The sequence below is a fragment of the Haliotis asinina genome, chromosome 3 (assembly GCF_037392515.1).
Source record: "Haliotis asinina isolate JCU_RB_2024 chromosome 3, JCU_Hal_asi_v2, whole genome shotgun sequence".
NCBI lineage: Eukaryota > Metazoa > Mollusca > Gastropoda > Lepetellida > Haliotidae > Haliotis > Haliotis asinina.
This window is the reverse complement of record NC_090282.1, coordinates 75,178,306-75,206,128: the sequence shown is the minus strand read 5'-3', so window position 1 is coordinate 75,206,128 and position 27,823 is coordinate 75,178,306. Positions and strand designations below refer to the sequence as shown.

At 40.7% G+C, this 27,823-nt stretch overlaps 1 protein-coding gene across 1 annotated transcript in view; it reads right to left on the bottom strand.

Moving 5' to 3' along the window:
- Positions 1–929: 929 nt before the first annotated feature.
- Positions 930–27,823, bottom strand: part of LOC137278452 (uncharacterized) — a 33,873-nt gene continuing 6,979 nt past the window's right edge. The window contains exons 5-28 of the mRNA XM_067810782.1: positions 23,043–23,193; positions 22,531–22,651; positions 22,031–22,238; positions 21,324–21,483; positions 20,066–20,291; positions 19,578–19,748; positions 19,054–19,196; positions 18,855–18,914; positions 18,393–18,459; positions 16,853–16,908; positions 15,815–15,964; positions 15,541–15,649; positions 15,362–15,415; positions 14,858–15,159; positions 14,499–14,673; positions 13,686–13,820; positions 11,826–12,778; positions 10,895–11,104; positions 10,576–10,667; positions 10,091–10,196; positions 9,796–9,949; positions 9,081–9,269; positions 2,970–3,306; positions 930–2,713 (exon numbers count right to left, since the gene is read on the bottom strand). Of these exons, the coding sequence (XP_067666883.1) occupies positions 930–2,713; positions 2,970–3,306; positions 9,081–9,269; positions 9,796–9,949; positions 10,091–10,196; positions 10,576–10,667; positions 10,895–11,104; positions 11,826–12,778; positions 13,686–13,820; positions 14,499–14,673; positions 14,858–15,159; positions 15,362–15,415; positions 15,541–15,649; positions 15,815–15,964; positions 16,853–16,908; positions 18,393–18,459; positions 18,855–18,914; positions 19,054–19,196; positions 19,578–19,748; positions 20,066–20,291; positions 21,324–21,483; positions 22,031–22,238; positions 22,531–22,651; positions 23,043–23,193 (6,113 nt within the window). The remainder of the gene's footprint in view (positions 2,714–2,969; positions 3,307–9,080; positions 9,270–9,795; positions 9,950–10,090; positions 10,197–10,575; positions 10,668–10,894; positions 11,105–11,825; positions 12,779–13,685; positions 13,821–14,498; positions 14,674–14,857; positions 15,160–15,361; positions 15,416–15,540; positions 15,650–15,814; positions 15,965–16,852; positions 16,909–18,392; positions 18,460–18,854; positions 18,915–19,053; positions 19,197–19,577; positions 19,749–20,065; positions 20,292–21,323; positions 21,484–22,030; positions 22,239–22,530; positions 22,652–23,042; positions 23,194–27,823) is intronic.

Here is a 27,823-nt window from a genome sequence, read left to right as displayed (position 1 = left end):
GATCCCACAATTCGGACAAGATTGGATTGTTGAAAAGTTACAATAAACCAGAGCCCCGTTTCACAAAACTCTCGTAAGCCTAAGATCTCGTAAGTTTTCTCGTAGCATCGATCGTAGCTCCTGTGTTACAGTATAGCAGGTACAATGGCTACGAGAAAACTTACGAGATCTTAGGCTTACGAGAGTTTTGTGAAACGGGACCCAGAACACCAGCATGATATGACTCTCCCCTCGAGACTCACGTCATGTGTTATGAGAGATAAATATAACTACAATCCATAACTATTATTTAAACCTTTTTGGGATGAAGACAGAGTTTCTTTAACTTCAGTCTATGTACAGTTCCACTTGAATTGAATTTATACAAGAATATGTTGACATTTCTTAATCTACAGCATCAAGACTGTTCTGAGTATGGAAACGTATGTCAACGCTCACAGGACAAATATATATATACAGTGATCACAGATATTGCAGAGACTCATTCCTCAACTTGGTCCAGCAAAATGGGGGGCGGATCCAAACGGATTGCATCAATGAATTGTTCACACCATCCTCCTAGGGAATAGTTACTCCCATAACCCTAGGATGTGGCCCTTTCTGATGTCACAGCCGCTATGTAACTGGAATAATGCCGAACGCGGCATAAAACTGACGCACACAAAGGGACTTTAGTAACAATGTCAGAGCCTTTTCTGGACACAGGCACGAGCCATTAGGTTATAGTTACTCTTTAACAATAGTCATCAATCCCATCAAACATCTACCACATGAGTCATATTACACGTCCATTTTCAATACGAATATGATTGTGATTCGGTGATAGCCCTCCCACCCACCAGCCACCATTGCAATAAACCAACAACTCTCACAACAACTGAAAAATAAATAATAATGTCGTGTTTAAGTTACACAAAGATATGGTGATTTCACACAATGTAAGCATGGTTGGTATAATCCTCACGTGGTCTGCTTCTCCCAACGCTTCGATATAAGTCTTGACGCCTCTGGAAGGCATAGTCTCTATAATTACGCGACACAGTTGGTATTTGAGGTCTCGGGTGGTATCGCGTATTGTGATTAAAATGTCTTCGAACAGTTCTAAAATTCTTCTGAAAGTTCCTCTCATACTGGGACACATGGGGCGCAGGTTCATTGTCATCACTTGGGTAGTCTGGTTCCTCCGCACCTGAAAACGACTCTCTCCTGGAGGAGTTCACGGAGAAGTCGTAGTCATCATCATCATCGTCGTCGTAGTCTGGAAGTAGGTCATCAGCACCCACTAAAGGTGTCTGAAGCTTCTGAGCCTCCTTAATTGCTTCAACTGCTTTGCGTTCGTCATCATTTGCCCTGAACCAATTGATTCTTGTGCTGGCAATCAGATGAAGAAATGTTCCCCACTGATGGGCCACAGAGCCGGTGAACTGGATCAGGAGCAGGAGGGTGAAGGAGCTGAGGAAAACCACAGACACAGGTTCATATTTCCCATCGATGAAGAACGTCTCTTTGAGAAGATCCTGCTTGAGCTGAAGCTGGAGGATGACCAGAGTGAACATCAAGTTGAGGAGGAAGTAAGCAAACACAACATTGTTCCTTGCAGAAAGGAGATCGGCCTTTATCTTCTCCTGTTGCTCCTTATTGGACTTCAAGGGAAGAAGAAATTCGTTGATGATATTTTTCCAAAAACGAACCTCGTTTTCGTCAAGGTATTTCGGTTCACTTTTCTTGGAGCCATCATCTAGTGCTTTTATCCAGTATGTTGGGTCTTGAATTACCTTTTTCTCCTTTTCCTTCTTCACCGTTCGCGATGGCCTCGCTGCCTCAATTTTGTTCAGGTTGGTTGTTGATGTCTGTGGTGTGAGACCTTGCAAAGGAGTTGCCCTCTCATTTTTTGAACCAATGATTTGAAACATGAAGGATTTCACGTCTTCTATAAGTGATGCAATGCCCAATGAATCCAGGAACTTTCTGATCTTTCCTTTCTTAGCCTCTTGCAGTTGTAGTTCTTCTTCCACTGGGTCCACCTTCTTTGGTCCTTCTCGTGTGCCCCAGGAGACAACATTCAGGTTGCACAAGAAAAACACAGTCAAGAAGACAAATGTTGATGGCACTGTCAAATAATACAGGATACCATGGAACAGACACATAAACTCCTTAGGATGAATAATACCAGTGATCACAAACACGGTCGACAGCCCGACCATGAAAAGGACATTGGGTGTGAAGAAGTTTTCGTTGACAATGTTGATAAGCGTTCCAACTGTGACTATCATCATGACGATAGCGTAGAGAGCAGACATCACTGCGGCCACACGAACTTGAGTGCTGGTCTTTGCCTTGAGACAGAGGAGAATATAGGCAAGGACTGGAAGAACTGACATCAGGTAGCCTTGCCACATATTGACGCCCAGAACAGCGTTGTAGGATCCAGCTATCATGAAGACCACTGTACCAGGGGCAACGACACTTGAGGCCATCAAAAAGAATTGGTAGCCCATGAAGAGTGTGCTGATGTTGTCGTTCATCTGAACTGTTGTCCGCCAGGAGCCCAGCAGGTCCATGATGTTGGCCATTGTGGAGGGAGACCAACGTCGACGCTGGATGTAGAAGTCGTTGAAGGTTTCAGGGGCGTAGGTGAAGGCGTCTGAGCCAGCACAATAGTCAATTTTCCATCCTTGTTGAAGAAGGAGAGTACACAGCCACCTGTCTTCACCTGTGTAATGTAATTGGTCAGACTTAACGTATGTTTTCGTACATCATCATCATCATCATCATCATCATCATCACACTGTAACCACAATAGCAACCCACCCTGCTCATACTGAACGCAGGGCTTTGCTTCATTATACAACCTATCCCTTCCCTCCAATCATGATGGTTGTTATTATTACAAGTACAGTCATCAGTGCATTGATCATCATCATCATCATCATCATCATCATCATCATCTAGCCACCATAACAACCCACCTTGCTCGTACTGAACATAGTGCCTTGCCTCCGTGGGTTCGGTGGCATACATCCTCATCACGTTGTCATCCATGAGAGCGGAGCCACGGAACAGGCTGAAGCACCCCGGACAACACATGACACACCCAAACACGTGTTCCGCTGCCTTCTGGAGCCAGTGACCCACTGCATACTCAAACTGTTGGTACCACACCATTGGACCGTCACCAATTGGGTGTATTCGACCACAGACCGCTGCAACCTTTTTGTTCTTCTTCATCCGGTCAATGAGCAGGCGGACGGCGTCTGGCCGGAAGTCCACGTCACCATCAAGTGTCATTATGAAGACATTTTCCGCCTGGAATGAATGTGCGTCATTTTTATATACAAATAGGAGGAGACATACATTACTATGATCGGATTAGCCGTTGCCTGACGGCTCTACCAGCACCATACAATTACTGGTCGCTTCCGCCATATTGTTGAGTGCGGCGTAAAACAAAACTCACTCATTTACGAAAGTGCTAAGCGTAGGTTAGAACAGAATGCCAAAACATTTGTTGAATACCATAGTAAGAGAGTTATCTCCTCCTTGACATCTGAACATCGACGAAAAACAATTCCTGCATTTTGACCAGATGTAGAGAATGGTATGAATTCACATAAACTGCCCTTGCATGTTTCAAATACAATAAGCAGTGATATTCTGAGAGTGAAATGCATGAAACGTGTACGAAAAAGAACTGGATTCTATGTAGCTACGATCGCTTTTGGTACGTGTGGGGTAGTAAAATAGTGAAATTGTTCATATGTCCCATGATCGAAATTGTGAAATGAAAAACTAATAAACCCATTTCTTTCTATTTTTCCACCGTAATATGAAAACTACGAAAATTGCATAACCAGATCTGGATATACTGAAACTTAAATAAAATGTGTCCTCAAATACTTTCTGTAATACGTACTGTAGTACACAGCCTTTATACACAAAGTTTTCCTACAGTGTATACGAAGGAATCCTTTATCTCAAGAATTAATCAAATCAAATTATTCAACATAATGCTCTTCTGCATGGTGCTTTTCATATGCTTCTTGACAGAGATCAAACATGACGTCATCCTCGTCATTGATCTAACGTATTGGTGAGAACTGATCTTCACTAACCCATACTTGTAAGAGGCGACTAGTGAAATCGGGTGGTCAGGCACGTTGATTTGGTTGACACGTGTCATCAATTTCCATTTGCACAGATCGATGCTCATGCTATTGATCACTAGACTGGTTAAGACTCGACTATTTACAGGCAAACGCCATATAGTTGGAATATTGCTGAGTGCGGCGAAAAACTAAACTAAAAACTAAACTAAATTCACTCATTAGAACGTTAAAAGGATTAAAGCGTCCATTTTAATTATGAAGGATACAATAAATTTGAATTATTTAAATTCATCGGAAGAAATACAGCTGTCAAGTTTGTATATAATGGTAACCAAACAAACCCAGGTCCCCGTTCAATAAAACAGTTGTTGTGCTGCTATTGTTTTGAGGCTTCAGTATAGAGCTGCGATCACAAGAGCGTTGCGGACGCCTTGTGGAACGGGCCCTGGATCATAATGTTAATAGATGTGAACACGAAGTTAGCCCGCTTTCACTGCTAAATGCAGTTATATTACATTAAATATAATGCAAAAGCGTGGAAATAGAATTACCGGTACATTAAGTATTGTGCTGCTCACTGCACACTGCTAACTGCCGTTGTGACGTCTCGGGTCAGGCATGAGAGGGTCTTGTCTTTTTCTCAAGGATTTAGTATCAAATTTCAAGATGTGTCATCATTTCTTGGAAAAGCCAATTTAAGGATTAGCATTATCCATTTTCCTGGCGTGCAAATCTGAATAGGGAGAATGTGTTATACTTGGTAGACACTTAAATGTGACGTTTATACGCTTCCATGGGACAAAAAGTTTGATATAGGTTGTATGTGTAACTTGGACATATCATGTCGCAGAGAAGTATCTAAGCGGAAAGTCTGTGGCTGCAACCGTGCATTAGAACGGATACACAGGGAAGATGAATAATTGACGAAGAGGGGGGTCAGTGAGTCTGACCGCCCGTTTGAACCTTGCAACAAGCATGTGCAAGTTAAGTCTAACCCGGTTATTGATCCGTGGTTTCAGAAAATTAGTTTTTGTATATTCGTGAATATGGAAACATATTTTACCTACAATACACACATTTCTATATTAGAAAGCCAATAACACCTTTCTAACCAGCCATGTTCAACTGTCTGTTAACTCCAACGCACGGTCACTGGTAATTAACATTATCGGTTGTGCATGCCGATTTTTCGACATGATAACATTTGGAACAAAGCTCTTGAACTTTATTATGTTGCGTACATACAGTATATCATATGTCCGAAGTTTTGTCACCACGGTCATTATGCTAGAGTCATTGTATGGTCATACAACGGCTTTGAGTGCACCCTGCGGAATGTACATACGCCCGTTGTTGGTTACTTTCATAAGCTTTGTTTGAAATATCCTCAGCAATATACGAATACAAAGACTAACAATGAAGGCACTGGCTTTTGACTCAGCTCATTTCTACTAAAGCGGCCTCCTTTACGTGACCTATAGCCATTATATAGACTGTCTCCGCTTTATTATTAGGAGATTAACTTTTTGACGTTATCATGACGTGTTTGCGTGGTATTAACTGCTCCTCAACCACCCTAACTAACTTCTCTTTAACTAAACAAACGACATGCATTCATGCTTGACTCCTTCACAGAGAAGGGTTGGGTTGACAAATACGGCATGCCTGGGACGCTGTGAGCCACGTGGGGGTGGTATATTTCAATCCTGTCAACACTGACATGCATGTCTTCTTTCAGGGTTCACATTGAAAGGAGATATTGTTAATGTAAGTCGGTGAATGGGAAAAAAGTGACAATGGAGTGTACCGTATTTTGGTTCTCCAATTGTTCTTAGAGGGCATGACCTGTTTTCACACTTGTACTTCAACGTCTTGTCTTACATGTCGTTGATAACCACCTGGTGTGCATTGCATGTTTGAACAATCACACATAACGATGGTGTGGCGTGTTAATCTTGACTCACGTGAGAACACCTGGACCTTTTTAAATTTTTTTTCATGGAAACCAAAGTCTTGAAGTTCGAAAATAGCGGTCATTACAAAATGGTATATTCAATTACATCGTAACAGACATGGCATATTGTATATGGGGTCATATCCAAAATATGCTATATATGGCGCAACATCCGAAATAAGTTGTATATAGTGTCATATCTGACATATCCAGCTGCATATAGCATGTCATCAGACCTGTCATGTTGTATATAATATCTGACATATATTGTATACAGGCCCACATCTTACCTTTCCTGCTGTATATTGCATAACACCCCGCACACCGTAATGTGTATTGTGCCACATTCGACATGTCATGTTGTATATAGCACAACATCCACGTACAATGTTGTATATAGCACCATATCAGACTTTTCATATCGTAGACAGTGGCATATGGGGCTACATCTGACATATATTGTACACAGTCACCACATCCATAATATAATTCTATATACATGTACAGTGTTATATCCGATATGTCATGAAGTGCATATTTTAACATCATCGCATGAACATCAGATGAGTCATGCTGTATATAACATCATGTACGATATTACCACTACATCCGACATATGATGCTGTATGTTGCATCACAACTAACATATCTTATTGTATGTTGCATCACATCTGAGAATCATGTTCTATAATGCATCGCAGCCAGCATGTGTTGTGTATTGAAAACACATCAGACATATTATGTTGTTAATAGCGCCACCCATAACATGTCATGTTGCACATTGCAAAACCCCGACATATCATGTCGTATATACAGTCACGTCCGACCTACCGTGTTATGCATGGTGTGTTATCTGACATATACTGTATATAGATCTTATATCTCTTACAACATATATTGTATATAGTGCCACATCTGTTATATCGTGAGTCTGGTGTCACGTTGAATGTGTATTGTATATTGCGCCACATCCGAACTTATTGTGCTGTATACTGCATCATATAGTCCCCCTATAATACATGTTCCCAGTGGTACATCGGTACACGTAAAATATGTTAACCAATTACTCGATATATAACTAAAACAAAGATATTTTTTTCAAAAGAGGAAACAGATTAAGACATTACAAAAGCTGTTGCTGCATACACCATTCAGGTTTCAATACTGGGAGAAAAGGATCTCATCTATTTGCAAATTTCTTCATTTCATTCTTCCTTTTGACAATGAAGATTTCAACAGTACGAAAATATCTCTTGAAGTTTTTATAAAGTTATTGCATTTTGGAATGTTTCATTTCAAAGAAGAGACATGAATATGTCTTTTTTTGCTGAGATGATTATATGATTAAGTAATGGGTTTTTACTTAAAACACAAAAGATACAAAATATTTCTTCAGATTAACTTTTTGTATCAAATAAAGTGTTAATCCAAATTTGACGACCGTTGCGAAACTTCTTAGTTTCATAACATTCCCATTAAACATGCCACAAGTTTTGTCCTCATCTTTACAAAAGCTGCATGAGGCACTTTGAATATGGGTTCATTTTAAAAGTGTTTTCTTCAAACCTTCATCACACGTCTTTGATAGTCCTTTTTTGCCCAATGTCTGATTTAATGGACCTGTATAAGTTGGTGGAGCAGCTGTTCAGGACACAGTTTTTACACGCTCACACACACTCAAACACACAGACATACACAAACACTCACGCACGCATACACCCAGACACTACCACATACACTGATATAGACAAACACGTTCATAATTCACATACTTTGCATACAACACATTCACAACTCACATCCCTGCATACAACACATTCACAACACACATTTTTGCATACAAAATTCACACCATACATTCTTGCATACAACACATTCACAACACACATTTCTGCATACAACACATTCACAACATACATCCTTGTCATTCACAACACACATCCCTGCATACAACACATTCACAACACACATCCCTGCATACAACACATTCACAACACACATCCCTGCATACAACACATTCACAACACACATCCCTGCATACAAGTCATTCATGACACACATCCATGCATACAGGACATTCACAACTCACATCCTTGTGTACAGCACATTCATAAAACACATCCCTGCATGCAACACATTTACAACACACATTCTTGCTTACAACATATTCACAACACACATCCTTGCATAGTCTCGTTCTGGATTCACGATAGGATATCGCACATCATACGGAAAACTATATGTCAAACGCATTCCTTTCATGTATCAGGGATATTTCAGTTGTTGTAACATCTTACCTCCATATAATATATTTTCTTATTTAACTTGTTTGGTACCCCAGAATCCCGTAATGGTCATCGCAAGATGAACATGGTCATCCGTTGGAAACTCATATAACCTCCCCCCCCCCCCGATGTTTGAAGAGACTAATATAACATAACCATTGATAACGATGATATTGTAGATAATTCACTCACACAATCTTGACGAAATTCATTCACAGTATAAATCGTAACGTGATAATCGTAGATTTGTGTACGCTGTCAAATTAAATGTCAAGCAGCCATTAAACGTAGCAAGGAAGCCATTTTACACAATATTCTTAATAAATTAAGACAGAAATGCAAATGCAAATAAAATACAACCAAGTCGTAATTTCGTCACTGTGAGATTCATAAAGGTTTTAGTTTAAGCAACTAAAAAAAACATCCTGACACATGCCAATCAAATGTCATACTCTACGAATATGAGATGTTTCACCGGGTAAAGTTAACGACAGAGTGTTTACTAAAGCTTAACGTATTAACCCTTTAATTCATTTGTTACACACAATCATTACACCCAGGTCAGCCTGTAGCAACTGTGGGACCCAAAGACCATTTAATTACGACTCAAATACCCATATAGATCTTATAGATTGCTCCGACTGTGAGCATCAAGCAGTGTCGCATAAGGTACGTTACTCGCAAGATGCAAGATGCATGATGTTCCCTCCCTGATGGAATTGATGTTCTACGTACCTTGTGAACGACTTCGTCGGGGAGGTTGTTGAGCAACGAAGTGAACGGCCGAACACGAAGCGTGTTTCTCTTCTTCCGTTCCTTTGCCTTCGTCTTGTTAGAGGTAAGTTTGTCCTTGATGAGATCTTCCACTGTGCTATACCCCTGTCCTACTAACTTGTGTCCAAGCAGGTAGTACAGATACATGATCTGGCGAAATCAGAAATACGCGTATTGGTAATCAATCAAAAGTTATTATATTCCTGTATTGGTTTATTCAATATTTACAAAATAGTTACAAAAAAGATGAAGAGTGTTTAGCATTTACTCACACGATAGTTCATAAATGTACACAGGGTAATGCTCTACATGAATACATTTATAATATCATATCGCATACATATATAAATCAGTGTGAACCCTCTACTTCCCGTTCTCACTATTCTCTGTTCGTTATCATGCGGAATGTCTTACGTACTTTGAGTGAAAACTGTTGAAATATTCAAAATTAAACTGTAACTCATGATGGACATTGCTGCCATTGTTCATAGGTTTTGCTTTTCTCTCTATATATTGTGACTTAACTCTCATTTTTTCGTGATTTCCCTCACTCACATGTGACTATCTCTTGCTCATCTATGACAATCCCTTTTCGTGATTTTTCTTTCTGACCCACTACCTACTATGATTTCAGTAGATCAACACAGACAATATTTTGGTGATTCAGTTAGCTCACCTGTGACCATCTCTTTTTATGTCGAATCTTCTCCTTGTCCTTCATATGGACATGAAACATCGTTCCCCCGGGCATCTCGAAGGTCAGACGCCCCCCGTACGGGGTAATGATCTTGTCAAAGGGGTTCAGTTCCATACGCCCTTTGGCAACAGACCTGAAACCATGAATACTACTATGCAATGGTTGTTTTCCGAGCTGGTGGGGTTATCACTAAGAATATCTTTCGCGAAATAGATCCCGATTGTGAACCTCTATGTACAGTTAACCCTGCTATTGGTCAGTAGTTTTCACTTACTGGGCAGCCTGAGGCAGGACGTCCAACAGTTGCTGTACATAAGAGTTGACCACACGCTGTTTGCTGTCCGGATCTGTCAGGAATGCGTCATCAAAGATGATGTGAACTGCAATTGACATTGTATTTGTCTTACCCTATGCCAAAAGAAGGTGTTCTACTTTGTTGAAGTCATGTTTTTTCCACAACAGTAGGCTCGGTGTTTCAGTTAAATACACCTTGTAAACATAGTATATTTAACATCAAATAATTGTTCCTTTGAAAAATGTGCGTTTATTTAAAAATGTACTTTTATCTCCTTTGAAAACTTTTAATACCTGAAAAGACCTAAATATAGATATATAGAAACAAATATTTTAACCCCTCTAATAAGCAAGAGTAGGTCTACTGAATACTCGCACGACTATTAAGTGTCACGCGGTAAATGAGACACGTGTGTATGTACACGAACCGCACGGCATCTTGACCTGTATGAATTTCCTACTTACTCTCGGCCTCATAGTTATCCTTCAACATCATGTTATTATCTGCAGCGAATTTCTGAGCGGCTATCCTTCTGGCGCAGTTGTCAAAATCTAGTCTGTGCGGCAGAACAATACATTTAAATAGTAAACACTTGTATTTTTTAAGATACTTCAGACAATAATAAAAAAAAACACTATGGGAAAACTGTCGTCGTAATTATCATAACTCGAAAACAAACAAAAATATACTATAGCGAGAGGCTTTTTAATAGTTAACATGTACTTAAGATTGGTTTGAAACACTGACAAAGTTAAACCTTGGAAAGAAGGTACAACGACTTACCTGAAAAGTGACTTGAGCAGCTGCACCATCTCCTGTCTTGTCTCATGCCACATGGTTGCGCAGATGTGTACCAGGGGGCGCTCAGTCTCCTCCTCCTCTTCCTTCTTCACCTTGTGCAGTCTCTCTTTCTTCACCTCGCGGTCCTGTCGTCTCAGCATTGCTAGACTCTGGTAGGGAAAAATGGCATCGCGATGGTTGAAGACGAATAACCTGCAAAACACACGCAACGTATTTATATACACTCACGACAGTTGCAGATTACTCTGGCAGTTTCGACCGATGGAGTGAGGGTGTTAGTTATGCCCTACTCTTAGCTGTATGCAAGCAGTTAACGACGGGGACACCAGGAATGGGTTTCACACATTGTAAGCATTTGGGGAAAAGAATCCAGGTCTTCGGCGAGACGAGCAAACGCTTTAACCACTAGGCTACCCATCCGCCGTTTAGAGGTGACGGAGGCGCAGGGAAGTAATGAATAATATATACAACAACGCCAACAGATAGTCAATAAAGAAACCACAAATAAAACGAATAAACATTGAATGGACAAACGATTACGAGCTGCGTTTTGTTATCATTGAATACCGAATGAAGGAGTGAATGAATGATATGTTACACCAAACAAAATCAATAAGAAATGAATAATAATTTGAAAGACCTGAACAAATCATTGAATTAACTACACATATGCTGTTGTGATTTGCTGTTGCTGTTTTTGAAAACAGAATGAGTTTAAGTGAGTGTGGTTTTACCGCGCCGTGAGCAATATTCCAGTAATACCTCGGGGGGTGGACACAAGAAATGTGTGCTTCACACATTCTACCCATGTGGAGAATCAAACCCGAGTATTCAGCGTGACGAGCGAACGTTAGGCTACCATATCGCAGAATGAACTGGGATTGGTCAATAATATTCTAAGAAAAATACTCGCCTTTCAAGTTTAGCCATCCGTTCGCAGTCTGGTTGCCATATATGGTTGGAGAATATGAGGTAGGATATCCATAAGGCTGTACCAATACCACACAGGACGTAATTGTCTTGTTCGAACGGGAGAGAGCTTGGGTCGCACATGTCAGGGTTGGACCAGAACCGGTGTTTATCGGTTGGTATGCACATTCCCGCAATCACACCCGAAGCAACGGGGATTACAGCAAGCGGAAGAGCGAAAGCGACCTTCTGTATATGAAGTCTACAGGCTACACTAGCACTGTAAGTGCAGATAAATGCACAGACAATATTAATGTACAGAATACCGAATTTGGAGAAGTGGAGTATGATGTACGTCTCTCGGTACCACATGATACGGTAGTCTAAAAACATCTGCTTCAACACCGCGAACACATCCACTGGTTCCGAGATCCACAGTTGCGGCAGGATGGTGATCAGCACGATCTGCAGGAGTCCTGAATAAATAAAAGTGGTCTCTCTCACACGGTGAATATTCCTCCGGAATCGTCCAACGTGTACGTCTATATTCCCGAAGACGAACACGCCATAAAAGTAATTTTCCCACCAGCCAACTGTTGTCAATGCGGCAAATGCGAACACTGGCCAGATGTCTGCAGCGGTTCTGTATTCACTTGTCAGGGATTCCGTAAAGCCGCCTCTAAACACCACCACTGGGATTGCTCCCAACTGGACAAGGAAAGCGGATATGTAAAGTATTAAGATGAAAGCAGATTTCGCTTGTTTCTTTCTTTTAGTTTTCAAGTCATCCACGTGCGCTTTCCCTTTCTGGAAACAGTGAGTCATTATTTTGAAGAACCCGGGCACTTGCAATACTGCCATGCTGAGAATGACCCCCTCGAGGGAAGACTTGCCCGGTAATACCTTATACAGGAAGAGAGACCTCCCCACACACTGAAGGGAGTCCACGACACATATCTGTAACACAAAACCATTTCTGTGAATACATTGCCTGGTGACATAAACTGGCAAGACAAATCAGATTTTTCAGAAAAATCTGTCTTAACTGTCTGGCGAAACACATTCCCAAGCAAATGGTAAAATAGTGGCATGGTTTGAAATTGAATTAATAATTAATTTCAATTTCAAATTTGATGGTTTTGTAAAGTAATATGGCTAAACGAAAAAAGGTGAAACGTTTCTTGGGCATCGGCGCGTCACCTTTATTTGTGCGTGTAACAATATTTTATTACCATTTAAAATAAATAATTTTGACTTGGCCACGTCCCAATAATCCATTTGTCAATTATAAGAATGAGTGTCTGTAAGAACGGTTGTGACTGAATCTGAAACTCATTAACAGTGCTAAACTTCCTAAGCTGTATTTCTGAGAGAGAGAAAAAAAATGTTCATTACTATGGTTTCTATGAAATATTTCTAAAATAGTCCTACCGCCCTCGTCACCTTTGAAACAATATGTCCTCGAGAAACATTTAATTTTTTATGCAGCATAACATGGTTCGTGTACTGTATACTGAGTCTATTTGTTTCGCGTGTGCACTGTGGACGCACATTTCTGTAATCCTGTACTGGTAAAAATGACACAAATGTATCATTGGGAATGTATGGTGTTATCACCGTTATCAAACAAATCAAACAAGTGTCATTTGGGTGTTGATACAAACAAGAACGTTATACACTGAAGTATGTGCACTGAAACGTTCTCTGACGATGACGCTTTCTATTTACAGTATGTCCTTTAGGTCGAACCTAGAAAGAACTTATTTTATTGTTAGCAGTTACCGAACTTGAAGACTGAAGATAAACAACAGGTTTTGGCCTTGTCTAAAGTGTCCGGAATATTCCTGACACGACACAAGCTTACCCCAATGATGGCGCGGATCGTGGGCCACTCTTTTCTTCCGAAACAAGACTTGATGAAACAAGAGACCCACATGACGACGACGGGGAACAGCTGGCACAGCATTGTCATGGTGCTATTGTAGGACTTGTCCTCTGTCTGGAGTCAACAAACAAAGATACCGATAGATCATATGAAAATATCGCAGAACAGGAACAGCTGGGAGAAGGAGCATCGCATATATTCGCACCGCGCTCTGTGCAGTATCAGTCGTGCATTTTGCTACGACAAACCTTCAGATTACATGTATAATGAGTGGATGAGTCTGTGTTAACATCGCTTACAGGAATACTCCTGTAATATAAGAAAGGAGACATCAGAAATGTGCATCACAAGTTGTACCCATCTGGGAAATCGCACCTTGGGCCTTGAAGAGCTACTAGTTTAGCCATTGCCCCAAATGGTATTCAGCTGCTATTACAACATAAAACAAGGGTATTTGATGAATGACAAGGGTATTTGATGAATGACAAAGTGGCATGATGAATTCCAGATGTAAGAGGATGATGACATTCATATTGAAATACTCATTTAGGGTTCTCTGTCCAGGAGTCAAGGGAAATCCATGAATATAAGGAGGGGATATACGAGAGACACTATGCCAAGGAACCCCGGTTACAAAGATGACACCACGTGTGCTTGCAATGACTGACGGTTATGACCCACCGGAAGTGAATAAATGTCAACGTTATCTCCTACTTAAAATGAACATGAACACGAGGTCCAGTGCAGGATCAACAAACGAGCTACTTGAAAACGACCATCGGTGAATGTTACCTGTGAGTTTGACTGAGCTATCCAGATAGCGCTGATGGTAGTGGCGATGCCAGTGGTCAGAATGATGCTGGACAAGATGATGTACAGGAAGAATCGGCACGCCCGCCTCACTTTCATCTCGAAGTCATTGTTGTGCTCAAAGTCCCTCTCAGTCATTCGGAACGCCATGTAGGATCTGAAAGTGACGAAGCCACAATGTTCAGAAAGTCGTGCCACTGGTAACATACTTTCTCGCTTGGAATATCAGAGTTCCAACTAACCTTGGTTTGTAGAGCCAATAGTCCACTGACATAGTACATATTTATGACAAAGCATACTTTAAACAGATGACAAGTATTTACAGCTATTAAAGTACATACGGTTGATCCTTTAGATTGTCTTCAGATGAGGCTTTTTTCAATTCATTATTTTCCTCTTCATCCTCTTCGTCTTCTTCCATGATGTCGCCTAGATTGTCTTGGGTAGTGGATTCAGTACCTACACCTGATTCGGAGAAGGTATCGTGCATAGCGCTTCCTTTCAAAGAGCCGTTCACGGAGGAGTCCATCTCGGTAGACTGACCACTTGGTGACCATTGGGCATTTCTGGCCCTCCTCTCCTCTTCGCGTCTTCTTCTCTCCTCCTCTTTCGCAGCCTTTGCTGCAGCCTCTTTTTCGGCTTTCTATAAAGATTTACATTCCATTTAAGGAGGAAGCGAGAGTCAAGCAAAAGCCTATGCTTACTTTCGTTCTGGAAATCTAAACACAACTTACCTAAATACACGTTAACGTCTTGGTTGACAAACAAGGCAGAAATTACGAAGTACAAGACTTAAAGTAGGCGGAGATTAAACCTTAAACCGGTTAAATACTGATTTGATTTACCTTCTGGGCGACTATTCTCTCGAGGTCATCCTTGTGGTACATCTTGAGGAACATCTGGAGGGAGGGCAAATGAAACATTGATAAATGCACCACATGCGACTTCAAGCAGATATCATGTTAAATGGATCGTTATCTACATGTGAACTTCTTTCAAAACTGAACAGTAAGTTACCGCACACCTTTGTCTTGCCGAATTGATGGTCTGTAATCCTGGCTTCATCAACAATGGCCTTCGACTGATGCATGGCACCCCCTTCTACTTTCATGTCCTCGATGACAACCGCATACCTGTTGACATTTAACCATGTCGATCATGTATGGTGTATTTACAAGCAGCATATGGCTATTTGAGTCAGCTATATTTTAGTTTCAGCTAAGGTATTGAGGAGGAAATGAATGAGTCCAATTCTGTCAGTTTGAAATTGAAATGTCGATGATCTGCAGGGAACTGACCTTTCAGCGAAGTCATTGTATGGGATCCTGATAGGATATCCTGCCTTCCGGACAGTGGCCACTTCCAGGAGACCGCTACTCTGAAGCTGATCCCGGACAAGCCCACTGTCAAACTTGTTGGGTTTCAGCGCCAGGTTGGGTTTAATACATCTGCAGCATACACGATGCAACTTCAGCATTATGCACGGACAAACGTTAGCCTGCCACAAGATTACTTATTGCTGCAATATGATTAAGAAAAAGATGTTGCCTCCTTCATCCCCATCCCATTACCACCATAGCGTTATCGACTAGGGAGATGAAATTGTCGTTAGGGTCGATAGCTGAAATTGTCGTTAGGATAGAGAGCTGAAATTGTCGCTAGGGTCGATAGCTGAAATTGTCGTTAGGGTAAAGAGCTGAAATTGTCGTTAGGGTAAAGAGCTGAAATTGTCGTTAGGTTCGACAGCTGAAATTGTCGTTAGGGTCGACAGCTGAAATTGTCGTTAGGGTCGAGAGCTGAAATTGTCGTTAGGGTCGAGAGCTGAAATTGTCGTTAGGGTCGACAGTTGAAATTGTCGTTAGGGTCGAGAGCTGAAATTGTCGTTCCTGTTCAACTGTAAATTCTAACCCATTCACCTACGCAGTACGGTAACTACATATATTTACAACCAGTTAGAAATACATATGTTACAATCCACTCTGGTATGTGTCAATGCTAGATTACATCTCATTGTAGAAGCGTAATACCTGATCAGTTTCCAGTAGGACTTTATACAGGAGTGGTGGCAATTATAAGGTTTTACTCTTAGGCTTTATAACTCCCTCGGAGGTCTCAACAGGTGTTCAAAATATAATCCTTATCCGAAATCTGTATGGGAAGTCATCAGACATCACTCATCTGTTGAAATACCGAGAACTCTCTCCCAGTGTCAGATTACCGCCCACGTACCCTGCGAGGAGTTTTGTGTTGTACTCCATACGAGTATGAATATAAAACATGTTTATACTCGCATATGTCAAATGTGATGATATATGTGATGTTCATGATCAACTTACCTCACGAACACTGGCTTGGCTGTACTCAGCTTTGTCATCATATGGTCCAGGGATGTCTGGAAGAGAGAAGTTTATTATTGAAAAAAAAACCCAAACATTTTTCAATTATTCAACGATACTATGAACTGTTTTTTCGTAATATCTATCGTTGAAACCTCTTTAAAACAGAGTCCTTTGTTTCGGAACCTACTTGAATGAATATTTACTAAAAATTATTTACTCTTTACAAAGATCTGTTAATTTGCCAGTTCATTAATTTTAATTTAAGTGGCCAACTTATCCGGTTTTCAAAGGTGTACACTGTAAATAATACTGCTGACTAAACTATTGTTTCATCCTAAATACAAAATGCTCTAACACGAGTTAAGGGGAACAGGTAATATGTGTACACTATTATTAGGTCGCCACAAAGATATGTTTGCAGTACAAACAATATCTGAACAGTGTTTTATGTGAAGAAATGTGCTACAAAACTATTGAAATTGTAGCTCATTATGAAAAAAGCTCTTTTGAAAAAGACACGTGAAGGTCCGGGGTAGAAAAGACCTTCAGCAACCCATGCTTGGCATTAAAAGCAAGTATGCTTGTTGCTAACGGGATCGGGTGGTCAGGCTTGCTGACTTGGTTGACACATGTCATCGGGTCCCAATTGCGCAGATCGATGCTCATGCTGTTGATCACTGGATTGTCTGGTCAAGACTCGATTATTTACAGATCGCCGCCATATAGCTGGAATATTGCTGAGTGCGGCGTAAAACTAAACTCACTCACTCACTTTTAGATAATGTTCTTATTTCCATGGGGTACCAAGTATTTGTCGATCAAACGGGGGCACGGTTTCCTCTGTACATGGATTAGACTGAAGGTCACCACACCAGGTAATATTTTAGGAGGATTACCTGTGTGCAATATTGCATTTGCTGGTAGCGATCACAGACAACGTATCCACGCCCTCTACAAACATCAAGGAATACTGGGACATTGATAACGGAAGAAACATATCCTAAACCTGAATTAACCTCAGTGTCGTGAGTAAAAGGTGTACTGCTCATACCGACCGTTAAACGTTATTTATTCGGGGCGATATTGCGTGAATGCAATATGCATTCATTATTGATTTACGAAGATACTGTCTGAATTGTTCAACCTAATTACTTACATTTTTAAGACAGCATCTTACAGTACCAAAACAGATAATGATTTACTTTCCAGCTAAGTATTTTGAATATTCCAGACAAAGAGTGGTATGATCGTTGTATAGCAAAAATACTTAGTATTGGCGTGTCTGAGAATCTACCCATGAATCTATAAGTGGCCAAAATACGAACCAAAACTGGGTACCGCTCTTCGCTAGACGTAAACAAAAAAAAAACAAAACAAAAAAAACAAAAAACACACAAACAAACAAAAAGCAAAAACAAAAACACCAAATAAAAAAATAAACAACCCCAAAACAAAAACTCCGGCTTGAAACGTCACTATTGTGATGCATCCAGGAACCATGAACCAGAATCATGAAGTGTCTTTGGAAATTACCTACCTTGAAATGTTCAGTCACCCGGCCTGTCAAGCGCCCTGTTTTACTGCCAGAACTGGGGTTTGTAAACCTAAAAAGAAACACGTTCACGTAAAGAAACTGTGCATGAGACGTATAGCAATATTACGAATATACGAGAACGCCCTCATGACTAAGTTACCGGGTACAGGAAGGAACAACACGTTATAGTTCACGGCATATAGTCTTGCTATGTTGTACAGTAAGTACCTGCGAATAGTCGATTAAGCGCTATCCGATCCAGTCGACCAAGGACTACTTTTCGCTTTGCAGAGTCGCTTCCCTTAGACGTGTTAGGACCATGTGGTGGGAGGTTTAAATCCCTGTTTGTCCTAAATATGCAAGTAACTGATACGCCGTGTACTGAAATACTGTTCAAAGCCATTTAAACCAAATCACTAACAATGGAGATAAGGCGTGATTGTAGTCCATTTTATGTGCACTCACAATGAAGGAATGGTGCCTCGACTCCGGTTTCCTTTAAGGCGCAGTGAGCTTCGACCCCCTCTGAAAAAGTTAGATAGAATGTATTTGCTAAAGCCCCCTGTGCAAACTGTGTACGAAACTGAGGTAGTTAACCCACTAGGATTCCTCATTTATTAATTAATGTGAACGTCCCGAAATCTAACTGATTGGTAAGACTTACCTGGTTGTAGACAACGTCGTTCTGCTGCCGAGGAGGAAGTAGTCCCTGACAAAGATATTGCTGCTCTCCTCAACAGCTGCTTTAAGGTTGTTGGGGAGGGTGTCACTGTTCTTCTCCAGGAACCCATGCGCGTTGTACATCACCTAAGATTAATTAGTTTATTAATAATCTAACCTTAAATTCTTCGCCACAATCGCATTACGGAGCATGGTCCCCTAAGGTACCGTACCACTTTGTGTAGAGTTGTACCCCTTATTTATGTAGGCGCCGCTGACAATGGGGACCAACCCTATAATCATGATACATGAAATGGAAATATGTACCAACTGCTTTACTGTGAGAAATTCTTCTAACACGAATCTGCTACGTCCACATATACATCTATAAAATACTGATCACGCACCGAGATCCTCACACATGCAAACGGGTGCAACAGTTAGTAACAACACCAGTCACGATTTGCAAAGGTATGTCATCCGGACAGCTCAGATTTAAACAGTAGTCATGTCTTTGAAGGGCCCCACCTGACCAGCGTAGTGCTTGATTCCAAAAAGCAGTTGTGACTTCACGGACGTTGACACAACGTACTTGTCATTCAAGTTGTTGTAGCGGTTTGCCGTCTCCAGGAACGTCTTGTCACTGGATTGGGGGATCGACAGCTGGTCATCAACGAGGGGGAAGATTCCGTGTGGCTTCTGGATAAACAATACCAACCATTCGTAAAACTCCAAAGCTGTGCTGTGAAGTGTAGTAATTATATTTGAAAACACTATTTGAAAGTTCAGATGAAAATTGGAAAGAAATGACTTTCGGTGGAATTAAAATACTTATTGCCGTTCACACACTAAGGTTTCGAATTCGAGGTCCACCAATGATTCATCAGAGCTGCACTCATGCTCGCAAGTAATAGAAGTTCGTCCCTCGTGTAGCTCTGGGCTTTACCCAATAATCCTGAAATCGCCTCAACCATTACCCTTGGCAGAAGGCTGACTTCCTGTAAGTGAAAGGGTACCTTGAATATGAGGTCAAGTATTGGTGTGTTGTCGTTGAAGCTGACGTGGATGAGGTCAACTTCTTCTTGCTCGTACTCCTCCCTCTCCCTACAGAAAGTGTGTTTGAGAAAGTAGGAGTGTAGTCGCTCGTTGGCAGCGTTGATGAGGAGTTGCTCGAAGCCGTTGTGGGCGACGTTTTCAAAACCTGAGATGTCCAGGATACGAATGCACTTGTTCTTGCTCTCACTGAAATAACAATTTGAAAACTGCTCTGAAGTAAGACAAAATATTAGTCGCTCTTTCGACCCTGGAGAGATTCCGGGATAGAATCAGTCTTTGGCTCAGTAGACTCTTCATGCCGTAAGTCACAACACATTAGTGCGCTTGCTCAGACTTGAGGGATGCCATTTGATGGATCTTACTCGAATATTTACATACCGCCATCCCATAACTTGAATACTGTAACGCGGAAAACAACACCCATGTCATATCCTTCAACCTAAATATCAATATTGTTTGTTGTTACTTATGAAATGAATGCGTCAGTAAAATGAATTCTTGTTTTGTGCCTTGTAGTCTCCCCGAGAATGGCTTGTTAACTTTTCAATGATATTTTATTACTCATTAAACATAAAACATGGATGATTCAATGCAAGAATCTGCTTGAAAAATGGGTTAATGGTAACCTATTAGCTGAAGGAAGACAAAACAGACACGAGGCGGCTAGGCAGCCCGTTCGCTTGTTATGGGTACTATGTGCGAAGCTCATTTTTGGATTCCCCCGCGACGATAATGCGGCAATATTGGTAAAAGCCGCGTAAATCTGAACTCACTGACTCACTTTCTGTCAAAGTAGACACTGTTGATGGAAACTAACTTCTTTACTGTACTGCAACAGGGCGTTCCGGTCCGTAAACCGTCATGTGTCATGTGATAGCACAGAAGGATTTGCGGGAAACCATTAAATGTGTCTATACTTTGTTTCACCAGGACCCGTGAAGGTCCCGGGGTAGAACAGGCCTTCAGCAACCCATGCTTGCCATAAAAGGCGACTATGCTTGTCGTAAGAGGCGACTAACGGGATTGGGTGGTCAGGCTCGCTGACTAGGTTGACACCTGTCATCGGTTCCCAATTGGCCCGATCGATGCTCATGTTGCTGATCACTGGATTGTCTGGTCCAGACTCGATTATTTACAGACTTTCGCCATATAGCTGGAATATTGCTGAGTGTGGCGTAAAACTAAACTCACTCAATTGTTTCGTCATTGGAGACTTACAGATGGTAATATGTATTTCTCTGAGGCTGGACACAGCCCGCTAGCTTCTGGTTGATTTTGTCGATGATGCCATAGAACAGAGAGGAATACAGCTCCCTGGACACAGCATCGCGCCCGTCGTTAGCCTGGCGTGGAGATTTGTACCGAATCATTTCCTCACCTAACACATGAAACAGGAAAATATCAAGGAGCTGGTGCTTCGCTGTCACACCTTTAGAGCGTAAAACGAACGCACAAGTAAGGATTTAGATGCAAACGTTATAGGTTGAAAACGACAATGGACGATTTAAGTAAATTTTGTGGCTGACAGTTACTTGGTGATAGGCAGTGCTGTCATGCAAATTTTGAGATAATACTAACACTTCTCTCGCTCCCTAACGTACATCACAGTTCCAGAATTAGACCATTCTTAAATTATTCAACGGTAATTCAGTTTTCTTAGGGGGTGTTGATTTGGTATGAGAAGAAAGAGCGATGCAAGGCGGTTATCAATTTATGTGAAACAACTGAGCATGATCTTTAAAACCAACAAGCAGGCAAATTTCAAAATTTAACTAAAAATATTTATAAAAATATATCATAGTAAAATGATGAAATAATGTCTAATCAAGTGATGCATTGGTGACACAAGACGTTCAGATTTTGATCTGTTGCTGCATTGTGTGTCTATCACTGAACACGGGAGTCCTTCAAAGTCCTTCACCCACCTCCAGCTCTGCTCTTCACACAGGTGAGGGCTTCTTGGAAGTCGTCATATTCCTCCCCGCTTAGGCCGAGGAGGTCAGACGCTTTGATCAAATCGTCCTCCGAAAGCTCCGAGATGACTGCATGGCCATTGCCATCTTCATCCTGGTCGAACTCGATATTGGCGATCAGCAAGATGGCCGCCAACACCTTGTACAGTTGGTCAACTTCCTGAACAAAGGACAAGTCAGTTTTAGTCTACACCATAGATGTAATAGAATTTATATAAATGCATTAATTAAATAATTTAAGCTCAATAATTACCACTCTCCCAAATCTTTATAAATTGATGTCAAGTGAGTCAATGTGTTAGTGAGTATAGCTGACTTCGTTGTAGCCATGTTGGGGAATCGAACCTGGATCTTCGGCGTAATGAGTGAACGCTGTAATCACAACGCCACCCTCCAAAATTGGTACAGAAATGATGTCCAAGATAAGGCTGATGATTGCGAATCTACTTTACCTCTGTGGTGAAGCCCACATCACGTAACATGGCTTCAAGCTCCAGGAAGTACTGTTTGTATTTCTTCTGCTCCTCCACGCTGTTAAACACGTCATCAGAACCATCATCCGACCGGAGTATCCTGAATTTTCAATTTGGAAAGTTTGTTCTTTTTCAAATATGGAGAAAAATAGACAAGTGTAGTTATGATCAACGGTGGTAAAGTATACAGATAATCCAAGGTAGAGGAAATTCAGATCCGGACACAACACAAACCTTACGAGACGAATGCGATACATAATATAATATTTATGTAAAGGAGGTAATCAAATAATGTAAAACTAAATAATGATTTGTCTCCGAAATCTGTTTAAACTGATGTAGCCAGTGGAACTCCGTTGATGCGGACTGACCAGTATGGGAAGGTGGAGTAAGGTCCTCGTAAACCACACACCTTATGAGACGAAAGAAAGATTCTGGTTTGATCAGGGTTCTTTCAAATAATATTGTTGTGATAATTTACGTTTACTCACCTGTAGAACGCAGCGTTAGCTTCAAGATTGAGGTCGTCGAGTCTGCGAGAGGGCATTCCGGCAAAGACGGTGTAGAAGGCGTGAAAGTTCTTTTCATGGCGGTTCCGACTTGTTACTCGGAACTTTTCGAGGATAAAGCATTCTATTTTAGCTGTAAAATGAGAACGGAAGTTGTGCAATATTATTGAGAAATCTTCAAAAGAACCAGATGTGCTATTTTAATGGACTCTTTGGTGGTCGTGTCTGATCTCATTCTTATTATATTCTTCAGAGAAGTACCCTTATGGCTTCCACCCATTATGGTGTATTTACGATTGCCATTGATAATAAATTATACATCGAAAACTAGAAAAAGAAAGATTACACAAACACAGCAGTACAGGATTTTTTTGTCCGGGGAGAGAAGAAGTGGGGGATGGGGGTGGGTGTTTGATGTTAGATGTTGGGGTGTGGGTGTTGGAAGGTTGGTATGGGGGCGGTGGTATCCCAGTGGATAATACGTTGGCTCCTCCTCACGATGAAGATGCGGGCTTGATGGGTAAAAAAGCGTGAAGCCCTTTTCTGGTGTCCTCCGCCCAGAGACATTGCTGGGATACAAAGAGCAGCGTAGAACCCATATCACACTCACGCACTCACAATGAGCCAAATGCAGTGTTATCACACACCTTCCTCCTCAAAGACTTATTAAAGAATTTGGGAATTTACGATAATCATTTCGTTCCTCCTGCCAAGCCCTAGCCTCACCCCAAAGCTCATCTCATTGCCACACCTCTTACCTCACACCTATTAACCCTTTCAAGTAACTACTATTCGCAAACACTCCCTGCTACGTGATAGCGCTATGTGCATGTAATGGTAGGATGTTATGTGACGAGGTAAGAGCTCTTGCCACCAGTTTGTGATAACGTTACAATCTCTTGAGCGTTTGAATGACCTGTAGATTTAGACATTCGCATGTATGTGAAAGTGATTTACGAACACAAGCCCAGTTTTTTTTTTAAATAGGGGAATGATTTTGTTGCTTTTATTATAGACTTTGAGTAGTTTCAAGTATTAAATTGTGCACTGAATTAGCATGCATCATTTGAGGCAAATGAGGAAGTAACGTGGCTTTCTCAAATTGAATGACGCATATTCGCCGCTTTTCTCTGCCGCGATTATTTATGACATTTCTAAAAGCTATATTTCAATTATAGAGCATACATGTATTGTCCCAAGGGCAATGAAACACGTTGATCACACCTGGCAGATTTCTTGATATCTGACGATATCTATGAATATCGTTAAAGTTTAGCTATTTAGCTATTCAGTGTTAATTGAATGGTTTTATGGGCGGAAGAGAGACGTACAGGACATGTCTTGAGCTATTGGTAGTATGTCAACACTGCTCCTGACACCTGCCTGTTTGGTGTAGCAACTAGATTGAAAACGACGTTTTTAAAATCTTCTGTAGTGTCCTTATTCCGTTGACGTGAAGTAAGGTACAAGATCACTCTACGGGCACTTTTTTCCTTCTTTTATCCTAAGGTTTATTGTTATTTATCACTTTATGTGTGTATTTACAGCAGACTGGCCGTAAGCTATAATCCTTGAAATGGACATTGAGACCACATATATCTCCCCGGTCTAGTCTATCGTTGGAAGTACACCACATGTCAAAACTGCTAATTATTATCGATCTCTACAATAACAGAAAACCTAAAACGACGATGTAAACCTTCAAGAGGATTTCGATTATCGTTTGAGGCAGGGTGGAGGGTAAATGGCAAAACAGAAGTAAAAGCTGTGTAAATGAAAGCAGTGCCCCACCGACAATCTCCTAGACCCTAACATATACTTGAATGTATATTCAAATATACTTGTACATATGTAGTCAAGAATGCTGGAGTTAGTTTAGACCTCCCCAAGTATAATGATATTAGCAAGCGTTAATAGTTTCTTTTGATTTTCATTGTACTTATTTAAGATCTATATTTATATGTTATTTGTTTTCTGGGACTGGATGTCTACCGGTTCGATTACCAATAAGCTTAGTTTATGTCGCACTCCTCCTTTAAGACAACAAGATGCTGTTGTGTCATGAAAAACCTGCTGTCTCATGTTATACTAAGTCACATATAGATACTTTGTGTGAGCCCATATCTGTCATTCCCTGACATGATACTGCTGAAATATTGTGGAAAGTAAGTCCCTATTCATTCATAATATAGTCAAATAATGATGGACATTCCATAGAGGAAAATGTCCCCACGGGGTGGTATTTGCCGTGTGCACCCATCCGTCCACACGTACTTGCCCGCGTGTCGTGTATGCCTATCATATCATATACCCACTTCTAGACCCTCGTTGCTTACATAGGGGTATTGGTTCTGGGTGGACTTAAAAAGCATTTGTAATGTCGGACAAAATCAACAGTGATACATACCCCCAGTCTCCGACATACTGACCTAAAACACCCATGTACATAACTTTTACTTGTGGTGTTTTTGAGGAAACATACACGATGGCGTGTTATTTCAATTTAAAATTTAAATTCAGTTCATCTGCAGGTGGCTAACACACTGAGGCCTGTCACGTAGTAGAGAGACACAGATGGGGTATTTTACACCACATCGTGCCATGTCAATATGAGCGTTAGGTATAACGCTTTATTACAAGGTACACCGAGGACCAATCCGGGGTCTTAGAGGGGATAACTTAACCTGGTAGGGTCTGCTTACATTCCTGGTAGCCTAAATACAATGGAAATCCACTTACTAGAAATTTTGTGGAATGTTTATATGTATATATGTATATATGTATATATATATGCTTCGCATTATGTAGTTTGAAACTGAGCCTCGATATTAGATCACTTTATTACGGGGAAGGTTAATAAATCGTTGTGGCGATAGTTTATTGCATAAAAATTCCGTTCCTGAAAATTGCATAAAATATATTGCCAGGATGTGAGTGTTACAGCTTATCACTTTCTTGAAATGGCTTAATCGTACACAACCTCTGAATATACGTCGTTGAACTCAAAATGAAAACAGTAACCATTACAAACAAACTGGAATGAAATATCAGGCATTCAAGGAAGATAGGTTTAGCAAAATTCCAACAGTATCGCGGCAAGGGACACCAGAAGTTGACTTTACACATTATGTGGGGAGTCAAACCGATGTCTTCGGCCTGAAGAGCGAACGCTTTAAACACGAGGCTACTACATTGTCCATAAAATTTTTTGACAGTTTGTCAACACGTAGATCTAGATTATTTCCGAATTGAAGAGATTTGACAGCATGTGGTAAACAATATGTAATAAAAACTTCAGATAACAATCAAACAGGTTCACACGCACGGGCGTAGCTACCATTTTAAGGAGAAGTAGGACCTAAAAAATGACTTTTGAGCAAGCCCTCAATATTATTTAAAGATAAAGTTTTGCATCCTGTCAGGCCTACACGAAAAATTGTCGTAATTGGCTTGGTTCGCGCCTGACACAATCGCATGTCCTTTAGAACCTATAAATCGGGACAAAACAAATAGATTTTGAAAGATGACTCAACTATAAAAATCCCTTATTTCAATGTATTGCCACATATATAATAGTGTCCAAACATGCCGCTCGGAATTATAAAGAATTTAACAAACTCTTCAATTGAACATGGCTTAGGTGCCTGGAAACACGACAGACACGAGACGCGGGCGGCGTAAGCCAAGGACTCCGTTTTTGTAGTAATCGAGGATCGGGTCACACGGTGTTAGGGGTCAGGAGGAGTGAGAAAATAATCTGTTGTATCCTGTTGTAATCTTTTTTTTATTCGTTGGCGTTCACATGCTGTGGCCGACATTCACTAATATGTCCGCATGACATTGTTTTGTTAGTCAAAATTGTTTCAAATGCAAATTTCCAAAACGCATTCCAATCACAAAACGAAACTTTAACGTTAAAAAAGTACACTTAATGCATTTGTGACTGGCCATTTTGTACGCTTTTTAGTTGATTGGCTGATAGTGGTTAAATTACGAGTAGGAGTTTAGAGCCAGTGATATCGCCGAAGGCACTGTCAACGTGTGGTCGAACACCGCATTTAAAGAATAAAGAGACTTTAATATTAAGTTAATATTCTTGCAAAATGGTTTGCAATCGTAAATGTTGTAGATAGTTATTAATGGTTTCTCAATACCTAACACCTGATCCAGTCAAAATATAAACTTGAACCCATTGTGTAACATACTTAGGAATAAAAAATACATTAAATGTCAAGTCTGAATCTGCAACTCTGCAAGTAAAAAATCTAAACACGTCGACACATTTCAGTGAAAAAGGAAGTGAAATATTTCAATAGCATTTCGTCACACCATACCAAATCAGAACAGATCAGTATAAGTCACTGTAAAAGGTTGTGTGAACTGACAGATTGAACGTATTTGTTTGGAAAGAAAAATATCTCGGTTTAATGACCAAACATGTTGAGATTTTGTGCAGAGCTGTGAACCAATCAATAGATTTCGGGGCGATCGATTTAAACATATCCGATGTCCTTTTATTCCCTTAAGTATGTACTTAAAAGTGATTATCGTTTACATAATATTTACAATATAGACTTTACGACAACAAGGGCTGTGCGGTGTCCCACGAACTATTTGCCATTAAGATAAGGTTTGTATATATTGTCAGAGCAATGGTTTGCTATCATGCCAAATTGACATCCACAAACGTATATCGGCTATAGATATGTAGAGGCATTAAGACAATGTTAGCACTGACACTACAGGGTAATATCGTCTTGACC